Source organism: Elaeis guineensis, chromosome 15 (assembly GCF_000442705.2).
Source record: "Elaeis guineensis isolate ETL-2024a chromosome 15, EG11, whole genome shotgun sequence".
Classification (NCBI taxonomy): domain Eukaryota; kingdom Viridiplantae; phylum Streptophyta; class Magnoliopsida; order Arecales; family Arecaceae; genus Elaeis; species Elaeis guineensis.
In genome coordinates, this window is record NC_026007.2 from 69893681 (window position 1) to 69919560 (window position 25880).

A 25880-nucleotide genomic window follows, 5' to 3' on the forward strand; every position below is an offset into this window, starting at 1 on the left:
AAAAGAAGACCCTTAATATGTTAAGAGAAAGGTTTAGAAGTACAGAATTGTAGGGCTTTACCCTGGGTTAGAGGGAGCCCTTCCAGATATTCTCAGTGGCGCTGGGCCAAACCCAGGCCACAGAGGGGGTTTGGAAATAGTTTTCAACCAGCAATTGACGCGCCTCGGTTATAACCTCACTAGCTGCGTCATTGCCCCAAGCGCAAAGATGCCGCTCTTCCGGGTATGGTGTCATTTTTATATAGTGAACGATCCGTACGTCATTTCCCCATATCCGATGTGGGACTAAAAGCTATACCAATCGTCCTCATACAGGTATCATATAAAGTATCCAACATTGGCCAATTTTTTTCCGATGGACGGTTCTCAACAGAGCCAGCCGGTTGCTGATCAACCAAGCACCCCGTTAAAAAGCATGTTGGACATGCTTTCTAGGGTGCTACACTTTGGACCCAAAAAAAAACGAAGGGACTGCGTTTCCTTCTTAGCAAACCAGGACAAAGGTGTGAGATGGGAAGGATTTAGCAGTGACGGCTACTCCTATGTTATTACCGATCAAATCGGCCGACTAATAATAGTATGCCAAATTTCTGATCATTTATATCTTCGAATATGTATATACCTCTCTCGACTCCAATATACATAGCTGATATTCTCGGTTTTCTACTGTTCTACCAAAGCTCAGTCTAATTTAGATATTGAAGAGTCTTACATTGGAGCGAGACTCGCAATCTTTGGTGTTTTCCCGATCTGTTCGCAGGTTGAATTTTTTATTTCACGCCAACTTCTGACTCTAAGCAGATCACAAGGCAACCAACCATCATTCATTATTTCAATCAATTCATCTAATTTTATTAGATCAGATTTTGACGGCAACATCAAGTGTTTACCGTCCTCCAATCCTAATAATGCCATGAAAATTTAAGCCATCACTTGGACCAAATTCAGTCGTAGGTTTCTTGAGGACTTGACAAGATGGCCATAAGAGGCTAATCTTTTAATCAATATTAATCCCATCAAGGTGCTAATTTTTTTTGGTAGAAAGGGAGCGATTTTTTTAGTGGAGACCTTTGGTACTTCTCTTCGCCCCAACGTTAACTCCTGGGACTCGGATTTCTCTGCTCGCTCTCTTTCCAACCATGCCTTACCACGCGTCCTTGTCGTATTGTACCTTCGTGCTGGGAAAGGGAGACAGCAGCTGACCTAAGCCAGCTCATCTTCTTCTCTATCTATCCTCATTTTTCAGTGGAAAAAATCTACGCGGACCACACCGATTACCTTTTGTTTAAAATAAAAAAACACGGCCTTATAATTAGAAGGGTAGAATAATAATAATATAAAATATTGATAGAACCACTCTGATGAAGCCACGCAGACACATCATTATCTTGTATGAGTCAGCTCCACCGTTGCAGTGGAAAAACATATACCCAATTGATTCAACGTAGACCCATTTTTGCGAAAAGTTGAAAAGAGATAACTTGCCAGTGGTGCAATGTTATCTCAAGGTTCTTTTTCTATTTTTCAAAATAAAATAGTTAAATTGCTAGATGAACAAAACAAGCTTATAATCCAAAAAATTATTTATTCTATAATTATGCAGATTCTAATACTTGGAGATACACAATCCAAGATCCAAATCTACCAAAATTTACAATCCCCGATTACTAAAGAAAGAGAGATACTAAGACAAGTCCAATATAATATTTTTTTAAAAATACTTATCTTTGCTAGTCATTCAAATGTAAATTTGCATTTTTCTAGTTAGATATAACCTATCTTTAGATTCACATCCATCCTAATGCATTTGTGTGCATTTAAGATGTGCACTAAAAAATTATTACATATTATTTTTTTAATTTTTTTTTTTTTAATTCATGTATTGATATAGTTTTTTGTTTTTTTTAAGCCTTTAGTCGTAAAAAAGACCTTTAAGCATGTTACTGTCTAACGCTTATACGTCGTTAATATATTTAACAATTTAAGTCGTAAAAGCAATTTACGTTTTAGTCATATGGTCATTACAAATAGTTACAATAAAGATTGAAAGATATTAAAGAAAATATTCTTAATGAAAATTCAATGTTGCTATTGATCTGAAAGGATATTGCTGGTCTAAATTCACATGATAAAGATAGTTTTTGTTCACCAAATGCTGATAAGACATTGCTAGTGCAAGGATATGGAAAAAGAAACTCCCATTAATAAACAGCCACTTTTTCACTCATGCCATACGACTGCTTGCAATTGGTTGCACTCACAATCATATCCAACCATGACACCAAATGGAAGCATACTTACTAATGCTACAAGTGAGTGTTGTTAGAGTTTTATATTTAAAATAATGCATTATCTTTTTATCCGTTGGAAGTAGTTCTACTTTGAAGCTTTGACCATTTGATTCCTTAACCAATACGAATCTTTTAGGAAGAAGTTTGAAACTTTGGCCTTTTTCTTTTTTTTTTTTTGGTATAACGAGTACTTCATTGATAACTGGCCAGTTTGTTTACAATTCCCACACAACCCAAAACCTGCATACAGGAGGCATAAGAACAACAAACAGAAACATACCAGTTCAACCGCACAAAAGATACTGCTATGAGTGGGAATAAAGTTAAATTAAAAGCAGCAGAAGTAGAAGCTGAGCACTGCATGAATGTGAAAGAAAGGAAGAAAGGATGCAGCTGCAACAGCAAAGAAAGTTTAGGTAATGACTGATGAAGCCTGATTGCTTCGGACTGTGAACCAGGGTCTTGCAAGCGAGTAAGGCCAAGGATATGTAATTCAGCTACAATTATGCATGTCATGGATATAAATAAAATCAGACCATGGCTGCCCAATAGAAGATGACTTACGAAGCTGCAGATGAAGTAAGCATTTACACAGTGAAACAGTAGCTGAGTATAGGAATATAATAATTGATATATGATGTGCCACTGAGCACAAATAATAAAGCCCGAGTTCAGACTATATGGCTGAATAGTAGAATGAATGAAAGGCAGTGGATTCAGCCTATTGCTCGCAGCTCCCTGGGAGCATAACCCTAGAAACCAGAAAACATAACACATAACATCTGTTTGAAGGGATTTGTATAGCCATGTCGGGAGGTATATAAAATATAAGCTGGGAGTATGACAGAGATATTACAGCCAATGTGGATTCAGGAACCTGGGGCAATGTCTCAACACCACAATAGAGATCCAATAGGTAACAAACCAAAAATTAAGTGTGGGTATTAATGTGCTATAACTCGCCTAAAGTGTAAAAAGAGTGCGGATTTTATATCCCAGATATATATGATAATTTTTATAAAATCCACCTGCATATATCTTTAAAAAATATCTTACATGGTGCATCTAGTCCAAATATTTATTTCTATTTTGCAGATTTTCATGATTTAAGTACATAAAGTCTCCAACGGGTATGAAAGCACTTAGATGTAGACCCACTTCAAATACAACATCATCAAACGCTTCACGCATCTAAGTGTGAACGACAGCTTGGGAGTGTTTTTGCTTGACGGTGTTCAAATTTAAAGCCTACTAGGTGTGGCTAAAAGGGGGTTCCGCCACAATTATTACTTTGGATTCGAAGCAAGTCTTCTTCAATCTCTTAAATCCTCTGCTTCTAGATACCTTTTTGCTGATGGGAAGAGCTATTTGTGTGTTTCAAGCCACGCATAATTATAGAGAAGGGAATCCAGTAGCAAATTGGCTGGCCTTTGCTGCTTTGGATGCATGCAGATGTTAAATGTGAAATGGGCAATGTTCTTCCATCCCAATTGGCTTACCTTCTCCTTCTCTCTGTGGATGCTTTATTTAGCTACTTTTGCTCAAGGCATGGCCGCCACTTCATGCAAACCAACCTTCAAGATTTCTGTGGTGGAGGAGCTGGGAGAACTTATGTGGGCAGCTGGCTTCTAGGTAGAAGTACTGAGGTGGCTGGATATGGACGAGGACTGGGGACCCTGTGGGGGCACCCTTGGATGGTTCCCTGGACGCTTGGAACTCTTCCAAGTGATCAAATCCCTCACGCGTCTCGCCATCATTGGTGCAGTTGCCAGAAAGGGAAAGCGGTTCTACGGCGAGAAATTAGAGATAGAGAGAGAGAGGGAATGGCCAGTGGCTCCTATCCCATGTCATCCTTTTGGAACGGGTTTCGGTTGGAGATGATGATGATGGAAGGTGGTGCTTCCTTGCATTCCATGCAATTATAGGGGACACGAGGGAAGCACCATTCATGTGGCAGTCCGTTTCTTCTGGCGACAATCCAACATTAAACCACAAATAGCAAATTGTCACCCTTTTAAAGGGAAAAAAATAATAATAATAAACACTCATGCGCTTGATGATGACCAATTTGTAATTTTGTTTTCGTTCAGTGCATCATTATTTAGCCTATATTCACTTTTAGGTTGAAATATCATGTGGGATCCCCAACCATGTAATACACATGATGTCAGTCATTAATTGCTTAATTACTATTTTGATTATAAATATATATTATTTTTTGAGCAAATCATGAAAATTATTTTGAGATTAGGCGTAAATATCATGATGCAGATGATCGGTAATATGTGCTTAATGAAGAGCGGGGTAAGAAAATGCAGATGAGGTAATGATAAAAGAAGGGTTAGATAAACATAAAACTATTAACATTGTGTCAAAGCATGGTTCCCCCGATAATAATATTTAAATTTATGATTAACTACCAACTACTGCTAATTGTTGAAATTTGATTGGCTATTGAAGAAGAATATCCATGCACGTTCAAGGAAAAATACTTCTGACCTATTAAAAAATTTCTTGGTAGGGGCTTGTTACCTTTATCGTGATACCAAGCCACAGGTCATTCAGACCGTTGGGGTGGTGACAAGACAAGAAGGTTTGTTGGGGCTGTCCTGTTGTGTGTGAAACGAGGTCAGGAAAAAATAATAGAAAGGAGGAGAGATGATGTGAAGTCGTAGGGTAGATGACAATTGTTGAGAGCTGGTGGGAACCATGGGGCCGAACCTCTCGCATTGTGCCCATAAAAAGTACATTAAACAATTGGTTGCAGATAAACCATTTACATCAATAACCAGGAAATGATACCTCAAACAGTAGAATCTTATCAAATGCCAATCGTCGCACTGGTTGCAACTCAACACCTGTGACTTGATCTTACCGTTCCCAAACTCGAATATTATTGGAACACAGCTCATGCATGCTTCTAACCTTGCTTAACCTGCAATTAATTGTCCTCAAGTCAGCTTTAATGTTCGACATGTGTCCTTCAAATTATCTCGCAAAATTTAGGGCACACATGGCAGCTATGCGGAGTAGGCACAACATGGTTCGATCATTGGATATTAAGATTAATGACAGAAACTCTTATAATTATTGCTCAAGGATGATTGATTAAAATTAACAGTATGATTAAAAAAAGATTTATTAAAACCTTCGCTGTGATGCACTATTAGTCTGTAAAATCCAAGTAATATTACTACACCATGACTATGTAAATCACCAAGCCAATTAACCCATGTGTTTCTAACATCTGGTCAGGTCAATGAGGTAATTCAAGGATAACAATAAGGGAAGATAAAATAGTTAAAGGGTTTAAAAGGAAGCTAGAACTGTGTACCATGGTGCCTTGCAGGTCACGTTTCTTTCTCTAGAAAACAAGATTTTGTACTATAAAAGAGGGCCACCACCCTCCCAACATAATTTTCTCTAACGAATTCTTTCAATCTCTCAAAGGTTAGAGACTCTCATCTCCAAACACCCGCTCTCTTCCCCTTCCTCCATCCACCCGATGTCTTTATGTACTGTATTCGATTTTCTTTTGTGCTATCATGTACCCCTTTTTTTTTGAATTAAAACGGAGGCTAGGGAGGGTGACCCTCCATGAGCCACCCTGTTATTACGTACTAGGTTGGTTACTAATCTCTTATTTATCTTTTCTTATTGGATTCTCTAAAATTAGTGGTTATAAAGAGTTTGTTTTGATTTTCGCCCAGAAAAAAATAGAGTTTATTTTGATACCTAGTCAGTTGATATAGAATACAAGAGAGCTTCTTATTTGATTGCAACTTCTTTGAGTCCTTTTTATTAATTCAAGTTGGTGATTGAAACAGAGCACATCACAAAGGAATGGAACATGGTGGTGTGGTTCTTCACAAGGGAGAGGAACACATGGACTTGCCGCCTGGCTTCCGGTTCCACCCCACCGACGAAGAGCTCATCACTCACTACCTCTGCAAGAAGGTCATGGACGCCAGCTTCAACGCGGGAGCGATCGGAGAGGTCGACTTGAACAAGTGCGAGCCATGGGATTTGCCTTGTAAGCTTTCCCTGAGTCCTTAAATCCCTGTTTTATAATTTTGTTCAAAGTCTTGTCTTCTTAAAAAATCTACATGTGTTTGGGATTTAAGGTAGAGCAAAAATGGGAGAGGAGGAGTGGTACTTCTTCTGTGTGAGGGACAGGAAGTACCCAACTGGTTTGAGGACCAACAGGGCCACTGAGGCTGGCTACTGGAAAGCCACAGGAAAAGACAAGGAGATCTACAGAGGGAAGAGCCTTGTTGGGATGAAGAAGACCCTTGTCTTCTATAGAGGCAGGGCTCCAAAGGGAGAGAAGTCCAATTGGGTCATGCATGAATACAGACTGGAGGGGAAGTACTCCGTCTACAACCTCCCCAAAACAGCAAAGGTGCTTGCACTCTCTCTGCCTCACTTTGTTTCCAGTCTTTTAGCATCTGAAACCATCAACTTGTCTTGATGACTTCTCTTTGTTTTCTTTTACTGGTTGGGTAGAATGAGTGGGTGATATGTAGAGTGTTCCAAAAGAATTCAAGTGGGAAGAAGGTCATGGGGTTGGGGAGAGTGGGATCATCCTTTGGAGATGAATTGGCCACTTCTCTTCTGCCACCATTGATGGATATTCCCTTCACCAGCAAGAACAAGGACTCACTGGTATCCGACCCGGCCCACGTGACCTGCTTCTCCAATGCGGTGGAGGGTCCAAAAGGCCATGAAGAGCTGCCAGCAGGGTACATCAACTCCCCTTTCATCTCTGCCTCTGCCAACCTTTCTGAGGTACCGCCACCTTCGCTGCTTCTCTCCAGGATGTCGCTGCCGAGCTCGTTGTATGCCCGCCAGGGGGCTCCCGATTGGGGCAGCATGCTTCACTCTGGTGGCAGTCTGGTGCAGTTGCTGGAGAGTAATGGGTATGGCCTGAAACAGAGCTGGAAGACAGATAGGGAGAAGCCAAGCGTTTCACAGGAAACAGGGCTCACGACTGACATGAACCCCGAGATCTCTTCAGCTCTGTCTAATAATGAGATGAGAAGGCAGTCTTTTGATGGTCAAGAAGTCCCGTATACCTCAGCTGGGCCTCTACACCTTGACGAGTCTCTGTGGAGCTACTCAATTTAGTTTAGGAGGAGGTGCAGATAGAGAGAGAGAGAGAGAGAGATTCTAGTAGTCGCTCGTTTGCTTGTTTATAGATCGATGGCTTGTGTATACATTTTCTGGACCTCCAATAAGATGATTGTAAGAGGATTGTAGTGTTTGGAGATTATTTCTTGGAAATTTTGTCTTTCAGATACATATTTGCATTGTTCTGTCTATTTTGTTTTATGAAAAAATTATGATATGAAAGATTCAGTTCTCTCTTTACTATTATTCCTGAGCATTGCCAATGGATCATTAGATCGAAATCTCTCTCTCTCTCTCTTTTTATTATCTCTTGCTTTTGCTTGATTGAGGATTATGAACTTAATCATCTTTAAATCCTTCATATCAATATATTTTAAAGATGAGAGCTCTATCTAGAGGGCCTTATTTTTAGCATGATGAAACGTGGGGCCCTACCAATCACATAAAAGAACCAATTCATAGGTCACCCACAATTCCATGTTTTGTCCTCTGTTGAGCCAGTGGGGGCTCAATGATATGAGAGTAATATCATATGGGCCTATGGGGTACTAAAATCATAGAGGTATCTCTGATTGTTCCACCCATCACCTGTCTTTCTATCAATCAGATGCTAGCAAACCCACCATGTGAATTTCTATATGCCACCACTGTCAGTTAGGTCACCTACCCAAAATTCTTTCCTCATGAACAAAGCATCCAGGGGCGGTTGCAAGGTTCTAGACCTCATCTTATAAAAATAATATGCAAATCTAAGATATCTTCTTTTCTTTAACATGTTTCATATCTTTTTAGACAACTCTGCAATTCTCTGGCATTCTTTGCGCCTCTTATCAAGTCTTGACCAATGGAAGGCAGGAGCCTGACCCATTAATTTCTTTCACACTGTTGATGAACTAAATATGACTGTTTGGTACATGCCCATTTGTTGTCCTTTATTCTTGCAATTTCTATTGTGGTTTATTGCCTTCTTGGTGTGATGAAATCTTCAGTGTGACAAAAGCCTTAATTTTAGGGTCAGCAACAGTGTCCATATATCTTTAGCCCTTCAAATCTGACACTGTTTTAGACTTGCACGACAAGGCCATCTTTTCCTCCACGGGGAACCGTCCTTTTAGAGGAATGCTTGTCGTCCCCACTTTAAGAGTAGTTAAGTCATATACATCAATGATGTGTGGGGCTAACCTTGTTATTATTGGTTGTTAGGCTAACCTTGGCTATGAAGTTGACAGCTTTAATATTCTCGGATAGGCAGTAGCATGCCAAGCGCATCTCCAGTAAATAGATTAGGTTATCTGATAATAGACTAAGTTCACCTTAAAGTAACCCTTGCTAACTGGCCAGTGACAAAATTTGGGATCTTGTTTTCTGGGACAGGTCTAGGGGCCACCTTTGTAAGACACTGGAGGGCTGCAGGCCTAGTTAGGAAGGTGTCACGGGAAGAATTTACATCTCTTTCAGTGGAAATGTCCCAAAATCTCCATCTTAATTATTGGTTGAGACAAAATAGAGGATTCGAAAAAAATATCAGCCCATTTTGTTCTCGATCTTGTTACTCGAACTGAATAGAATGATGCCAAAAATATTGTAATAAAGAAGTAGAAAAGCCTGAAAATATCTTGTATTGTTCGTGCCGGCGGTGTCACGGGAGATTTGAATCATGATGGTCCTCAAGATAAAGTTGTCGCTCTAATGGCATCTTTCATCACAGTTGCTGGTCTCATTAACATAAATCTTAATAAAAACTGAAAGTTCATGAATTAAATATGATATTTGAATAAAAAAATCGATACAATATTGCAACTTTGAGTTTCCGTGGTTTTAATTAATCCTTTCTTTCTTCTGTTCCCCTTCAATTGCATAACTATTCATCACTTGATGAATGCAGTTTGCATGAGCTTAACATGTTATGCATGGAGAATATGGTAATTTTCACTTGAGTTTATTGAAGATAATCAGAAAATGCAAAATATTTAGGAAAAAGTTAGGAAACTTAAAATGAGATTTCATTGTTTTCATGTATTATTCAGCAGATCTATTTTTTTTTATAAATATTCAATTTTTTTGATGGATTTAATTTTTTTTTTTTTTTTATCTTAAATGGTTTTTTTTATTTTTAGGCCTAATGTCTCATGCCTTATGGAGACATTTTTAAAACACAGAAGTTTTTGTACTACCACCCTTTCTTTATTCCTTTCTTTTTAAATGTTGCTTTTTTGTTTTTTGAAAAAAATGTTGTACCACTACCCGGTCACTTTCTGGATTAAATAGTCATTGGTTTTTGTATCTTTACATGGTATTTATTTATTTATTTATTTTTAACAGAACAGAACTTCTTGAGAATGACACATGTAGTCATCCGCAACCCAAATTGTATGATAACTTCCAACTTTGGCTTTATCTATGTGCTTGAGAGCTAGAAGCGACTAGGGATTTGCACTGCACATTGCCTTAAATGCCCATGCTTGATGGGTTCAGCAAGTTGTTTGGAGATTATAAATTTTGTTAAAAGGTTAAGCCAATTAGCTAGTTGCAATGCTGAACACAGCCTATAGAAGAAATAAAGCCAAAAAAACGTGTTAGGACCAACTTCATGAGGAGTCAAAAGTGGCCGAGGTTCCACCATTGGGATAGCGAAATGGATTGATTAAATCAATTTTTTTTAAAAAAATTGATTTTGATACGATGTATCTTTTAATTCATAAAAAATTTGATGGGATATGATAGAATATAAAATTGATGCAAGAGTTGAGATCCACCTCCTATAAAATTATAAATTTTTTATATTTATTTTTATTAATTATATTTATTTTTGAAAAACTAACTCTTTTAGAATCAGAAAAGAAATCCGATTAGAATTGTAAAAATAGATTTTATTATTATTATAAATAGAGACTATGCATGTATCTCTGTTTTGATTCCATTAATTGAATCAATAATTGATCAATAAAAAAATAGATATAAATTTTATTTTTATAATTTTTAATTTATATATATATATTTTTGACGGATTCAATTCTGTGAGATCAACAATTTTTTTTTTCTCCAATTAGGTCAGATCTATGGTATAATGGCAATAGTGGTGGTTCATGAAAGGGCTTAGAATATTTTGGATCATGTAAAATGCATGATTTTGTTTTTGAGAGAGATGACTTGATAGGATACCCAATGATGCATGTTAAGGAGACTTGACATCTAAAAAATTGCTGCGGATTCGATGGGGACTCTTCAAGTCTATAGCTGCACTCTTCTTTTATCTGCCATGCACCACGACAGCAATATACGGTAATACTAAACCAATGGCGAGAAGAATAGCAAGCCATTGCATGTGTTTATGTGTCTATATATATATATAGACAAAGCAAAATGCTACGTTATAAAGATCCTTGTCGCAACAGTGTTATTCTACTGGCTGGGCAGCTTGGATGATATATCTCCAATGAATGTCTCGCCGTGCCGGCCGACATGTGAGGCATGAGCCCGCTATCCCTCAACCACACCGGCCGACATGTAATGCGTCGGCTCACTCCCTCCTCCGTCACGCTATGTCCAATACGTGCGTTAAGCCGTCATCCTTATAGAGCTACATGGTGGTGTCAAGGCACATATCTTCAGGGATAGGAGAAACTATTGATTGAATTTTTTCCCTGCTGAGTTGAATGATCAGCCCAACCGCAAAGAAGTTACATGCACATAAAACACACAAAAAAAAAAAAAAAATTTAATACATATATATATATATATATATATATATATATATATATATATATATATATTAAAATAGAGGTCTCTGCATCAGTAGGATCTCCATCCATTATGTCACAACAATATAGACTTCCGTCCGTCAAGTCTCAACTCTCGTTTGGAAGTGTGTTCACATGTTAGCAGGTCAAGTTAATTTAAAACCAATCTTAATTTTCTATTAGAGCCCTTTACTACTAACCCCTTTTTCTCTTCATTCTTCCTCCATTTCTCATCAACAATCTCAGAAGCCGGAGATGATGAACTGTCCGTCGGAGGTGAGGACCATGTCCTGAACGAAGTGGGAGTGGCCGATGAGACAGCGAGGGATGCCATAGATGGAGAAGCTAGGTTCACCTTTGGTGGCAGCAGGAGAGTCCTTGGTGAAGTGCCAAATGCTCTTGAACCTTTCCAAGCCCTTGTGAATGCCCATCTCTTCCCTACTCTCCTCTGTCACCTCCCATTAAGGCTGCAAATAGGTCAAGTTGACCTGCGATCCGATTCGACTCGATCCGATCCAATCTATGGAGACCCAACTCAAATCGTTTAAAAGGACCCATAGATCCGGATCAGATTGTAAAATTGAATTCATTCTATTTTTCGAATCGGGTTTGGATTTACTGAATTTTGACCTGACCCAACCTATTTGAATTCTTAGTTTATATGGATCTTATGCTCAATAACTCAATTTGATCCGAATCCATTATATGACCCAAATCTATTATATACTAGTATGGGCTAGGCACAATTATAGTGGATTGCCCACCTACACAATATTATCTTCTCCCATTTCAATTCCTACAATTTGAGTGGTATCCACTGGTTCAAACTAATGGGGTCCTCAACAAACATTATATCCTTTCTTTCTACCTCCATAAGAAATTCTTCGCATCAAACCTACACAACCTTTCCAACTCAAGAAATTTAGAGGATTAGTAGGAAATAGATATTTTACTTTCAGTTGTATCTCACGACCGACTTCCATATATATATGAGGTACAATTTGGGTTTTCTAAGATATAATTATCATATATTAATGTCTACTCCAAAAATCATAATGTCACGGGTATCATTAAATGGTAAACTTATAAGATCAACTTCAACTCCAATCATAGGAATCAATTGAATAGCTATAGCTAATGACTATTAGTTAATTTGACCAACGATCCAACCCAAATCCAATCTGGACTTGAATCGAACCCATATTTTATAGATTAGGATCAGATTATACATAGATCTGACCCAACCCGAATGATCCATTGGGTCAAAAAATTTGATCATGGATCTGATCTAATCTGATCCGATCTTCTAATGATTGGATCTGAATCTAATATTAGGATCAGATCAAAGAATCGAATCGGATTGGGGTCACTTATGATCCGATTCGGTCCGACCTATTTGCACCCTTATCTCCTGCCATCTCCATTGTCACTTCCTTCCCATTGTTACCGGCATAAAAAATATCCAATACAAAACCTCAACCATCGTCTAAGCTTTCCTATTTGGCCACTCCAAGCTTCTTACTTAGTTAGGACTCCTAAGGATGAAAAAAATAGAGGAAACATAAGAAAAATTAGCGAAAACAGAGAAAAGATGAAAAAAATTTAAAGATAAGACCTTTTCTTGCATAGATATTTTTTTTTTTTTAATTTTTTTTTTTATTATCTTTTTAAGAGATTAAGAGATATGTGGGAGGGAGAGGGGTTCTTTGATTCCATTGGCAGATCTTTTGATCATCTTCCCAACCCCGTGGATGCCTATCTTCTCCCCCTCTTCTAGCTGTCATCTCTCATCGTCATCTTTTTTTTATCATCACCACATCGGACTTTTCCTTTCAATCTCTTCCAGATCATATTTTCATAAAATAAATAAAATTAAATATTATTTTAAAAAATCGCATTTCATAAGGAATTATAAGCTGGTATATTGTACATGTGTCTTGACAGGTGGACCGGCTGGTCCAACAAGAAATTTCACCCGAGACTGATGCCTTGGACCGTCACGAATACCCCATCTGTTCGACACGTAGACGTTCAAGCATCTTCGTACCAGATCGGACGTGGACGTCCCATCTCGGATGGGGGGAAGAGATAGGAAATGCGAGGCCAGCACAAACCAAAAGCCTGTATCGAAACAGATAAGGAAAAATAATTCCTTTTTTTTTTTGGTAATAGAAAAGAAATTCCCTTTAGGGCACGTGCCGTGGCTAATCAGTATTTCACATTTTAATAAGGTGATTTGTTAGAGAAAGTAACGATGGAGAAGTCTAAGACGATTCCTTGTTAAAGTATTGATGATTAAGGAATCCTAGATGATTCCTTATCTTAGTGAGTGGATGCTTAATTAATAAGAATATTCTTCTTCTTCTTCCATCAAGTAGAATATTCTCCTTCAATTTAGTATTAGCTAATGGATAAGGAGGATTGTAACCAAAAAGGAAAATGGATAAGGAGGATGCGGCACATATTATAGCGAGTAAATAGAGACTTCTAACTGCCTTTGTCGCCTACAAACTACTAATATGACCATTGTTAATTGCTTCAATCATTAACAAGTGACCTTATATTTTCAAACAAGAAACACTTAAAACCAATATCCTCAGAAATGGATTATGGCCCTACATCATCTCTTGCACATTCCGATTCCATCTTGTAGAAATTTCTCTTTTGCTTATACCTATGATTAATAATTCCAAAACCTGCAAGTATAAGCAGAGAATGGAGGGGAGGAAGCAATAGTATATGGGAAATAGGAAAATGATAATTATAAAAAGTTTGAAAGCTAGAAAATGAAGTGGGCATGGCAAAACTATTGAGAAACAAGACAAAATTCCTTAAAAATCAGATAGGAATTTCCGAGGTTACACTCAAAGCTATTCCTATTGGTACTTATAGTACAATCTTACAAAATGAGCAAATTATAGCCAGTTCTCTATTTCTTGTCATAATTTAGACGCATTTCAGCTTCTAGAGAAATATTTCAAATTTATTCCCAAATTTCGATTCGATATAAAAAACTTCCTCTTATGAATGATGTTTTACACATGATCCCTCACAAACTTCCTTGTCTATATTTAAATCCCTTAAAATCTTCATATTCATATTATCTCTATAAACTTTGATTATTCGTAAATACAACCTCTAGTTTGAGTTTTAATTATCTACTTTAATTTGGGTAATCCAAAGGGTTAATAATCCAAATGACATCTTTGCCTTTTGATCCACGTTGTGGTTGAAATAGTTAGAATTTTTTTGCTCCATGGTTGAGTGAATAAGAGCCATGTTTTATTTCCTTTTTTTTTTTTTTGTTGACGAGAAAAAAGAGGAAATTTCCATCTCAACTTTTCAGTAATTAAATGAAAAGGGAAGGTTCCCTTCAAATTCTCTATAGTATGCTTACTTCTTGTTATGTTTTTCTTAATGTTTGCAAATGAAAAAAAAAAAAATACAAATAATTGATAAATGCACAATATTCATTGATGAATTTTTTAAGGTCAATGAAAGATTATGATGAGTCAATAGGTCAGAGCCATGACCTCAGCTTGGGTAAGCTTGAGCTTGCGCTGAAATCAACTCAGAAAGAGGGGTCGAGAACTCCTGAGTCTGGCTTCATTTCAAGGCAAGGGTAGGTTTGGCTTAGAATTGTGCCTGATATTTTTTAGCTTATTGTAAATGTCAATTCTAAGAGTGAACTGACGATGCCTCATGGTCACAGGTCCTTTCCGTGAGGATTTGAGTTAGAGTTGGAGGCAGTACATCAAGTAGTTGGACTTGGATAATTTAACTTGAATGAGTTTCCTTCAATAAAAAAGAAAAAAAAAAAAGCTCAAGTGGGTTTGCCCTTCTTTCTCTATACAGGCTTTAATTTCTCTAGGATGAGCTAGACCAAGGATCAAATTTAGACATCTAAACCAAGTATCTTCTTGACTGGGTGGAAAGCCGATTGGGCCAACATGCTCCTTTGACACTCTCTATTGAAATAGGATGAAGTCTATTAAAAAAAAAGGCATGTTTATAGATTCCAACACATTTAAATAGATATTTAAAGGAATTATATTTTCAAACATTGACCCAAGTACAAGCCTTGTCTGATTCCCTTTTCCCCCATAAATTTCCACGCATGTTCACACAGCCTTGATACCAGCCGTCCTATAGCAGGGTATACAAATTAGAGCACATGCAAGCATCTCATAGTGGAGAAAGTGTACAAGCTTTTCTTTTTCCCCCACAAGTCGTACAAGCTTTTGACTAGTGGAAGAAGCTCATGGTCAAGCTCAAACAAGCTTGACTCCCCTCTTCTCTTTTGCTTCCATTAATATCTTAATGATGGAAGATTGGATCAACAAAGATTGGGTGCTTGATCCGAAGACTCTGATCACTTCCTACAGGTTTCATCGCATCGGCCTGCAGAAATTTAACCATGTCAGCGGGGCGATCGCTGCGATTGGTGCGAAAAGCCCGTCGATCGGGCCAAACTGGGACTCATCAAACAGTTGAGAATCTAGGATGAAATCTGGCTCCAAGAGATGCGCAAAAGTGCATGATGATCTGGGAAATATTGGCACTTTCTCCTCCAAATTGCTTGTTATTTTCATATGAGGTGTCTCTTTGACAAAAGAATCTTCTTGCCCATCATCTGTAATCCTCTTTGACTGCTTCTTTTGATGGATCCTACAGAGTACCCATTCTTCCACCTATGAGATGTGAATGCGAAGTCAGTACAACTAGAAAACAAGTTAATGACAATAAAAAAGAGTCTTCTACCAAGTACTTACTCTCGTGGATTTGTTAGGCTTCAGAGCTCCATTAGTAGTCGGTTGGGCTAGCCGGTACTCATGCATGATCCACTCAGTCTTGGACCCCTTAGGTGGCCGGCCCCTATAGAACACGAGAGCCTTCTTCACCCCTACGTGCTTGGAGTTGCTATAGATGGCCTTATCCGTGCCTGTGGCCTTCCAATACCCCGACGCTGTGGCTCGGTTAGGCCGTCCGCCATTTGGGTATTTGAGGTCACGAGGGCTGAAGAAATACCACACTCCCTCCCTTAAGAATGACTTCCCTATAATAATATTAATAATAATATAAAAAGGGGTCGTTGTATGATCGTAGGCTATATATTTACATACATATGGCAAGATTTACAGCACAATAAAAGAAAAAGTAATAGAATGATGTATCAAAACAATATTATGATAAAATCAAATATTAAACTTATTCATGAATTCATTTTTGGATCATGAACTAGTTTAGGATCAAAACTTAGTTAAGTTAATTGCATGCGTTGAAACTAACCTGGTAATTCCCATGGGTCGAACTTACATATGTTCACCTCTGGGATGATCGAAATTGGGCATGGCACCAACATCCCATGGTTTCGAAGGTAGTAGATGATGAGCTCCTCATCAGTTGGATGGAACCGAAAACCAGGGGGGAGCTCAAAATTCATCTCTCTCTCTCTCTCTCTCCACCTTAAGCTAGAGGAGAAGAGTAGGCAATAAAAGAGGTGGTAGGGTGTTTGAAACGTTGGCCATGGGGAATCCAGTCTGTTTATAGTTGCTAATTTCGTCCTATAGCGAGCATTAGTTTATTGCAATCGTGTTAGGACTTGCCACCATAGAGAGTGGATTTGCTCGTTATCCTAGATTGTCCGTATATAGTTGGGTTCCTTTTTTGCTGCCCACCTCGAACAGAAAACAGCCATCCCACAATCAGAGACACATCACGTAATCACTCTGCTCTAAACCTTTCAGCCACAATAGGCATCTTTATGTAAGAGAAGCTGTTCCCTGGATTGTCCTGTACAGCTTGGGAGTCGGGATCTTTCTAAGATACCTGAAGACTAAGCCTGGGTTGAGACGTGTTCATGCTGACGGTGGTAGGAATGGATAGATATGGGATCAGGGGATGAACATGGGTGGTTCTTATCCGGCCACGTCATGGGCCGGGTGCTCATTGGTGCGATCGAGCCGGTTGATGCGATCGAGCCGCCGGCTAAATTGACCTCCCGTGGAGACAAGGGATTGGGTGAAGCCTTTTGTTTAATCCCCTCCCTTCGGAATTATTAAGTAGACAGATTAGCAACGTGTCGACCACAAGCATTGAATGAAAGAGGTCGGTATCATGTAATTTGGGCGGGTTGGGCACTAATGTAATTTAAAAAAAAAAAAAAAAAAGATTGTGTAGTAATTTTGGAAGATAAAACAAAAGAACTATTAGGAGAAGGATAGTAATTGCATGAAGTTTACTAAATGCTAAGGCAAAGATACATAGGAAATTTTTATGCACTGCAAGCGGCGTAGAAAATCCGACGTGGAGTACATCGTCTTGTTCGATTGGTCATGTAGTCATCATTTTTTAATCCATATTTAATATCTGCAGGTCGATCTTTTCGTTTAAAAATTTTGTATGACGAAAATGTCCCTATTCTTTACAAAAATTATGACATCCTATATTTATATTATAACATCCTGCATCAAAAAAATCATAATTTTTATTCATAAAATATTATAATATAACGCAAGATGTCATATATGTACAGGATATCATAATTTTTTTAAAGAATGAATATTTTTATCATTCAAAATTTTTAAATAAAAAATTAAAGTTACAGGCATTAAATGTGCGTTGAAAAATAGTTGGATAAAAATATTTTTTCCATATTATGATATCTTAGACTATATTATGACATCTTAGACCATAATATACTACAGGATATAATAATTTTTTTTTAAAAATAAAATATTTTTATCGTATAAAATTTTTAAACGAAAAAATCAATCTACAGATATTAAATGCGTGTTGAAAAATAATGACTATGCGGATCAATCAGATAAGATGATGCATTCTATATTAAATTTTCTATACCGCCTGCGGTGCACAAAAAATTTCTCAAGATGCATAATAGGTTGATGTAAACATAATGATTTGACCTGTAGAAAAATCATTTATTATTAAATATTATCCACTTGCAAACCATCAAGTATTGTCTTTGTTTGTTTTCTACATAAAAGTATTGTCTTTGTTTGGTTACTCTTCGACCTGCAAAACAATTTTAGTTAGGGTTGAGAAATGCTAACTTGATATCTAAGTCGGGATTGGAATTGATAAATTTACTTAGCTTAAAAACCTAACTGAATTTTATAATAAAGCAGCCAACCTAACCAAACCTAATTCTAAACCCTTTCTTTCCTCCTCCTCCTCCTGCTTTTTCTTTTTTCTTTCTTTTTTTGTTCCTTGCAAACTGAAAATGACACAAACACTATTTGTATGTTAATTATTAAACTCTCAATTTAATTTAGCTTTAAACTTACTTGAGCCAACCAAATGAACATGAATAATGTTTTAGATGAAAACAGTGTCGAGTTGAACGTTTATTAAGTTGGTTGAATCTGTTGACAAGTTGGGTTTGATTCTGATTGGCCCTCAATATCATTAGGTTGGTCGGATTTGTTTACAAGCTGGGTTCGGTATTGGTTGGCCCTCAATCAAGCTGGACCTGTGCAAGTTGCTCTTTTGGTCAATACTAAATATGCATAAAATTATTATTTAGAGGCAAGTAAATGTTTATACATATACCTAGGAACTTGTTAATTATTTTTTCTTAAAATATTGTTACACTGTTGCAAGATTGCAAAATACTTTTAGTATTTGTATGAGATTTATATTAAAAACACCAAATAATTATTCATATATTAGGAAGGTGTTAATGATTTTTCTTCAACATACTCCATGTATAGACTACAAAAAAATTTGCAATCTCTATATAAGACTTGTAGCCTAGGAATTGATAAATAAATTGACAAACTACTATTTGTTTCCACTAAAACGCATTTCATAATAGAGACTGGTTTGCAGTCCTTCTATGAGACTTGTAACTCCGAAGCTGTGGTCTAACAAATATGCAAAGTCCATTTGAAGACTTATTGATAACCTTTTCATTCATTTTTCATACATAATTTGAAAGTAAGTTGCAGTTTATATACGAAATTTGCAACTAGAAACTAGAATATATTAAAAATTTGAAACCTGTATGAGAGATTTGTTGTTTAAGAACCATTATTACAGTCATTCAGAAAATATTCATAACCTGTATAAGATATTTGTTATTTAGGAACGATTATATTTAAAATATAATGAATTTATAACCTGTGTGAGAGATTTGTTACTTAGAAAATATTACAATCATTTAGGGGCTCTATATGTATGTAGAGAGAGACTGCCAGATCTTTGTAGTCTTTGTATGAGATTTGATTCTAAAAGTCTTATAGTGATATTTCCTTAGGGAGTCTATACATTGGAACCAAAGGACAGTGAAACTTTAATGACCAATTAATAAACATTCTAAACAAATTATAACTATAGGTTCCAAGTTGTTTCCAACTTGCAGGCAAGCATATTCAATTAAAAATATCCAAATAATTTTCCATTAACGTGGGATCCGAACTCGTGAATTCCTCTCTGAGCCTCACAGTGATGAGTTCTCTGGCCGGGAACCAGTTCTCTAAGCCATCACAGTGATGAGTTCGCTCCTGAATGGAGGATCAAAGCATCATCGGTCCTCGCCGCAGTACCAATTGGTTAAAGCATTCGGCTTCTCTGTACGTGCCCTTTTCTCCCATCTGTTTACCTCTATCTATCATTTTGGCTTTAATTCTTGGATCGGAACTTAATGGTTTAGTAGTTATTAGATGGAATTTAAGTTAGGTTCCAAACTTTGTTGGATAAAAATGATGCCTTTGGCAACTATATACAGTTTTATGAATATTGGACTTAGGGCTTCTAAGGGACGGATTCTTTAGGTTTTATGTGAGAGGGTTATTTAGAAGCATCGGGTCTAGAGTAGCTCGGTTGAAACGTAATTGTCCTGGAGAAAAGCGTTAGATTGACCATGTTTTCGCAGATTCTGGTCCCAAGTTCAGGTGGAGAAGCTGGATGGGAGAGAGAGGATTTTTTGAGTGAAAGAGGAAGGAATGTGTTTGTAGGAAATCTGATAACATTGTCATTTGATTAAGAATGAATACTGAGAGATGTAGATAAAAGCCGGTTGGCTTGATCAAGCTATTATTGCATGAAGGAGTGATGACTTAGGAGCAATTCTGAGATCGACAAGTTGAATACATATATATGACCAAAGTTAAAGAAGTTCAGGCAAGCCAATCTAGCTACTTTTCCAGCTTATAGTGGACATTATCACCATCTTCTTCTTATTCAAGTGTCTCTGCGATATGCATTGTTGTCACCATGCCATTTTTTTTTAGATCCTTGTCTTATTCTTTAAATTGCTTCTGTTCGTTGATGAGAACTCCACCTTGGTGATTATAACAAGATAAGCAGGAATGCTGACTGATATTTCGAGGAATATCTGAAATACCTACAAATCTGTCACTGGAATTGAAGACTAGTTACTTATTCCAAGAGACAAGTATTTAGAATCTCCTTCAAGCTACAGAGTAGTATGAAGGATGTAATAGGTGTAGTTTCCTACAGTAATCACCATAAACTAATGATGAGAATACAATTTTGGAAATTGCCCTTCTTGTTCTATACCCATTTTCCAACCACAGATTTCGAACAAGGCCATCCTAATGCTTAGCCATTATGGAAACCTCCCAAAAATGCTGGAAAGGGAGAGAGAGATAACATGATAGGCAGAACATACCATACCATATGGGTTTGAAGCTTGAGGGAGAGGTTTCTGACTACACTTGCAGGGTAGCTGTGAAGGAGGGTGGATCCACAAGGTGAAGTAAAGATGGTCCAATGTATTTTTATGAGAGCAGGGTAGTTTAAAGATAAGATATTTTGTCAGATTTTCAAAGTAGATTCTGTGAGTGCAACTTTAAATAAATATGGGTTCCAATAGCTTGAATAGGACAGCCACATTATGTTTTTCTTTTTTTTTTTTTTCAAAAAAAAAATCAATTTGAAATTCTGATGCTCTTTTGTCTGTTTATTTTGGAACATGATTACATGGACCTGTTTTTCATGCAAAAGTTCTTGTTCAGTCAAAAACCACTTATATGCTTTCTGAGACAAACTTGTCAAACCCAAATTTGGAGCTTTTCAACTGACACTGGTCTAAATCTGCATAAATAGCAAATGTAAACCAAAATCAGCCATGCGAGAGAAACCAGCTTCATGTGAAACATCTAAGTTTCAGTAATATGCACCATGACTATTATATTTAGAGGAATAGGATGGAAAGTCAGATAGGTTGTACTAAAATAAATTTGTGCCCCCATTTATGTAATGCAACTGTTAGATAGCTTCAAGTTTATTGAAAATTTGTCTATGCAACACTTTTCCTAGTGGTCTTAACAAATTTATTTAATACATGGAGTATAAAAACACATACACATAATTGGGGCATGTCCTAGTGGTTGCACTCCTCTGTTTAGCAAGTAGAGGTTCTGTGTTTGATTCTTGCATGGTGCATCTCCAAATCAATCGGGACCTGCGTAATGGGTTAGTCTTCCTCCCTTTCTCTCAAAAAATAAATAAAATAAAATAGAAAATAAAAACACATACTTTTCAAGGCTTTAACATTCAGGCTCGGTAATATTCCTTTGAAACATCTTCGAGAAAAAGAAAAAAAATCCTTTGAAATAAAACAACACCTACATCAATGTGAACAAGCCAAGATTGTGAAAAATTGGAGTCCCAATATATTCCTTTGGTACTATTTAAACCCTCATTGTAGTGCCAGTCAGCTGGCTTATTGGCCTTCCTATACAATGAGAAATGTTAGCAGAGGAAGCTGCAAAACTAAGGCTTTAACTATGCAACTACTCTAACGTACTGCATACTGAGAAGGGTACATGCACATAAGGTGAATCTTGAAGGGAGCTATAATTGTGTGAATAATGAAATGTGGAAGTAGTTAGGGAAGGTTAAGTAAAGATGTGGCTCAAAGTAGCAACACAGGATTTGGGCTAAAAACTTTGGGAAGCCATATCTGTAAATCTGCCACCCAGGGAGATCGCCACTAGTTGTTTCTATATGTGCACCCAAAAAAAAAAAAAAAAATCATGGTTCTAATGTTTAGGAAATATATGTAGGAACAGACAGATGGTTCTTTGTCAGAAAGTGATGGATGGAGATAGCAGACCTAAGCAAACTTAGCTTCAGTTTTACATCTGTTAGGCCCAGGGTCATTTAGAGATCCTTAAATAACTTACTAGTTTCCATACAAAATGTCACTTTATGTCAGTACTGTTGTTGACCTTAACAATGTTATTGATCAAGGCAGTAACGCAACTGAGTTTGTCTTTATCTTTTTTTTTTTGACTGCTGGCATTCGAGCTGAGGTATGGCTGTAACATGGACATGCAAGGAGTATCATGCTTGAAGCAATGTCATCTGGAGAAGCTTTTGGGACTTCAAAGATGGTTGTTTCTTTATACTTAATAAGCATTTTGGTTGCAATGGGAGAATGTTCTATTGTCATACCAAGTATATTCTCATCAGTAAACAGAAATGTGGGGATAATAAATTTTTTGTAATCTGCAGCATCTGGCACTCTGGAACTACTTTAAATTGTCCATCTGTTGTGGTTAGTGCTAGAATGATGTATTATACTACTGACTCTGAATTTGCTGTTGGAAGGAACTGCTATGTTTGTTAGATGGCTAAAATATGAAAGCATGATGCCATTCTTGGATTAGCATTGGCCCTCATCCGATTTTGCTCTGATGTTTTAAAAAGGAAATCTAGAAATGCTTCTTGTCTTTCATCTTCTAATACTTTGTCTTCTCTACTTGTTACTTCTCTAATATTTTGTTTTGTAATTAGTGAAGCTCGCCAGAGTTTACCACCGTTGATGGTTACAAGTAAATTTATATAGCTTCACTCGTAAATATTTCTACAGTTCATAGCTTTAGATTTATATACTCAATGACAACTCAATTTCATCTAAAAAGGCCATATATTCACCCACACATTTCTCTCCTATTTCCGTAATGCCACAGGCATAAGATGCACCTTCATAGTATTAAACACTTACCATTATCTGTTTACAAAAGTTGACAACCACACCCATTAATCATTCAGTTTGCATGCATGAAAAGGTCATGGTATATGATAAATATTTCTATATGATTGATATATCAGTCTGTTAATGAGGATATTTTTGGTATCTGAGTATGGCTTTATGAACTTTCTGGTACTCGTCACCAGAATATAGATGAAATAATACACTGAGCTTGAAATTAACTTGCTTTCGAACATCAACCAGTAACAGCACGAACCTATCATTTTATGGAATCTTGGATGATATATTTCTAAGTGTTTGCATACATGACTTCATCAGCGTGATTATCATCCCAGCTATATCAATCTAGGATATCAAATCCTTTTCCTTGTTCGAAAGACATACAACAGTCATACTACCTTTTATTTGAAATATCAAGTAAAATAACTTTCCTGAGATTGTTGTAACATCTATTTTGTCAACTGCTATGTGTTGAATTTTTTAGAGCTGACTGCAGACACCTAGGCTAAACGTGGTAAAGGTGTCAGCATATTATCTTTCTATCACTAACTCATACAATTACAGCAAAAGGCAATCAATATCATGGCCTACTATCCAGTTAATTATAAGGATGAGGTTCACAATTTCGGTAAAATCTTTTAGTGGACAAGGTTCACAAAGTAGAATCTTTTAGTTCATGCTCTGTCTAGTCACAAGAGGCCATGGATGTAACTAAACATGCTAAGCTGCACTTTGACAACCATGATGAAATATCACAAGAGTGCAGGATCATTTTTCCCTCATATGGTTGCAGTTATGACTATAGCAAGAGTTGTACTGCAGAGATCTGATTATGGGGGATGGAAGGTCCTGGGCATTTCATTTTTCCCAGATGATTTGCCATGTGATTGCTAAATTCTTGTCATACGCATGATGAAAATGTAGCATATTTGCTTTCTATTTTACTCTACAAGAATTACTTATAATATTGGGAACTGATGCTAATATGTGCTGAGTCCATTGCCGGTAGTTGTTTGGCTAGTGACTCTATGTATGGCAGGCTTAAAATAAGGCTCATTTATAAATTTGTATTACTTGTAATAAAGTAATTTGTCATTTAAGTTCAAAAGGATGCCCCTGATGATCGTTCCTTGCAAATAATGTTGTGTTAAATGATGAGATAAGGAGTAAATACTAAAATGGAATTAAAATTAAATCATTTGGAAAATAGAAGTCATTTGAACACAGAATATTTGATTAGCATTATATTAACATGATAAGAATTCTATACAAAATGACTTCAATTAAATTTATGATAGGACATATTTTGGGTGGATTTTTCTTCTGCAATTTTGAATCCTTTAAACAACTAATCTAGTATTCTCGCCAGAGTTTTAATGAAATATAATGTCAATGGTCTGGGAATTATGGCAGATGAATTAGTCTTGAGATGAATATGAATGTAAGGCGACCAAATAAACATGGTGAGCTTGATCATGGTGAGATCAAGAGAGTAAATCAATGAGCATTGCTTCACTTTAGAGTCTCTATGAAGGTGATCTGGAAGAATAGAAGTGTAAAATTTTTTGTTTAAATTACATAAGACAGGCTTGAAACTTTATCCAGGATCATTAAAATTTTCACCAATGTCGAGCTTGAGCTCATATTTATCTTCGAAAATGATGCATCAATTATGTTCATAACCATCACAGCATGGCTTCAAGCTAATGTATTTCCACCAGAGAACATTTGTTACAAAGATGAGCCTGCCTTGCAGAGCTCATAGCTAATAGATTCTTCAAGATATGTGAGCCTGAGCTTCTGTGATGATCTGGGCCTTCATTGTTGTTTTTGAGTACCTATAAATGCGCCTTCCTATTGACTCTTATCTTTTTCTAGATTAACTGGAGATCACTTATTTTCTGATCTTAAGCTTACTATTGTATCAAATGATTACAGGGGATCCTTTGGTGGGACAAGGACCAGGAGCAAGGGAGCAGGCCGAAGCTTTCGTGCATTAGCTATCGTTGGACCACTTGAAGGTGCAAGGGAGGTGCCTTAAAGGATTCTCTTTGGGGCATGGTGGAAGCTTTGAGTACCACAAGTGGCTTCTAAAAGAATTGTGAGGACCACATCCACAGTAATAAAGAAGACATACATGCCATTGAAAGATTGCTGGTTTTCTGTCCTTTACATCCTATATGGCATATGACCCATGTTTCTTTTTTACTACTGCCCTCAGTCTTTACTTTCTTCTCTGATGAGCAGGTCCATATTTCCTGTAAAAGGTGAACACTGAGTACCTCAAAAAAGTTGAATTCATTCCAGGACTTTTTAATATATCAAAAAACTTGAATTCATTACACGTTATGTTATTCTAATATCTGTTCTTATGTTCAAGCCAGCACTTTATATTTGACTTCTTTCTTCACCATTCTAACTTTTCATGTTCCTGTCCTGAATTTTCTTTTAATACTAAGATTGCTTAGGTCCAATATGTTAACTGTCTTGGAAATGAGGTGTAGAAACACTCAATAATTTCTGATCATGCTTTGCAATATCTATGTTACCCTTCACTATCATGATCTTTTAAGTTCTAGAGGTATTAGATGTCCACTGCAAACACATTGTTATTTAATCATCCTCTTAGTATGCAATACCAAGATTTACTTTTTTTACATTAGTTGGTGCTGCGCTAAATTTGTAATTGAAGTAATTGGGTTGGTCTTTCTCAATGGATTAATGAGTCTTTAA

At 36.9% G+C, this 25880-nt stretch overlaps 2 protein-coding genes, 1 long non-coding RNA gene and 1 other non-coding gene across 6 annotated transcripts; 2 read left to right on the forward strand and 2 right to left on the reverse strand.

Annotated features, from left to right (window-relative positions):
* Nucleotides 1-53: 53 nt before the first annotated feature.
* On the reverse strand, nt 54-210 carry LOC114914852 (U4 spliceosomal RNA). Its single transcript, XR_003802711.1, has one exon. It is a non-coding gene; the product is annotated as a U4 spliceosomal RNA (small nuclear RNA).
* A 5401-nt stretch (nt 211-5611) lies between these two features.
* On the forward strand, nt 5612-7667 carry LOC105058561 (NAC domain-containing protein 100). Of its 2 annotated transcripts, none has more exons than XM_010941524.3 (4): nt 5612-5741; nt 6119-6324; nt 6416-6693; nt 6798-7667. In XM_010941524.3, exons 2-4 carry the CDS (start codon nt 6135-6137, stop codon nt 7416-7418), a joined length of 1089 nt encoding a protein of 362 aa, XP_010939826.1. In that variant the 5' UTR covers nt 5612-5741; nt 6119-6134; the 3' UTR covers nt 7419-7667. The 2 variants fall into 2 exon arrangements, with proteins under 2 accessions (XP_010939826.1, XP_010939825.1); XM_010941523.4 differs by having other exon boundaries at nt 5704-5915.
* A 7485-nt stretch (nt 7668-15152) lies between these two features.
* Nucleotides 15153-16687, reverse strand: LOC105058562 (NAC domain-containing protein 2). Of its 2 annotated transcripts, none has more exons than XM_010941526.4 (3): nt 16478-16687; nt 15934-16217; nt 15153-15852 (listed from the first exon to the last, which is right to left on the reverse strand). In XM_010941526.4, exons 1-3 carry the CDS (start codon nt 16602-16604, stop codon nt 15550-15552), a joined length of 714 nt encoding a protein of 237 aa, XP_010939828.2. In that variant the 5' UTR covers nt 16605-16687; the 3' UTR covers nt 15153-15549. The 2 variants fall into 2 exon arrangements, with proteins under 2 accessions (XP_010939828.2, XP_010939827.2); XM_010941525.4 differs by having other exon boundaries at nt 16451-16687.
* A 2717-nt stretch (nt 16688-19404) lies between these two features.
* On the forward strand, nt 19405-25502 carry LOC105058563 (uncharacterized). Its single transcript, XR_834130.3, has 3 exons — nt 19405-19755; nt 22460-22545; nt 25086-25502. It is a non-coding gene; the product is annotated as an uncharacterized lncRNA (long non-coding RNA).
* The last annotated feature ends 378 nt before the right edge of the window (nt 25503-25880 follow it).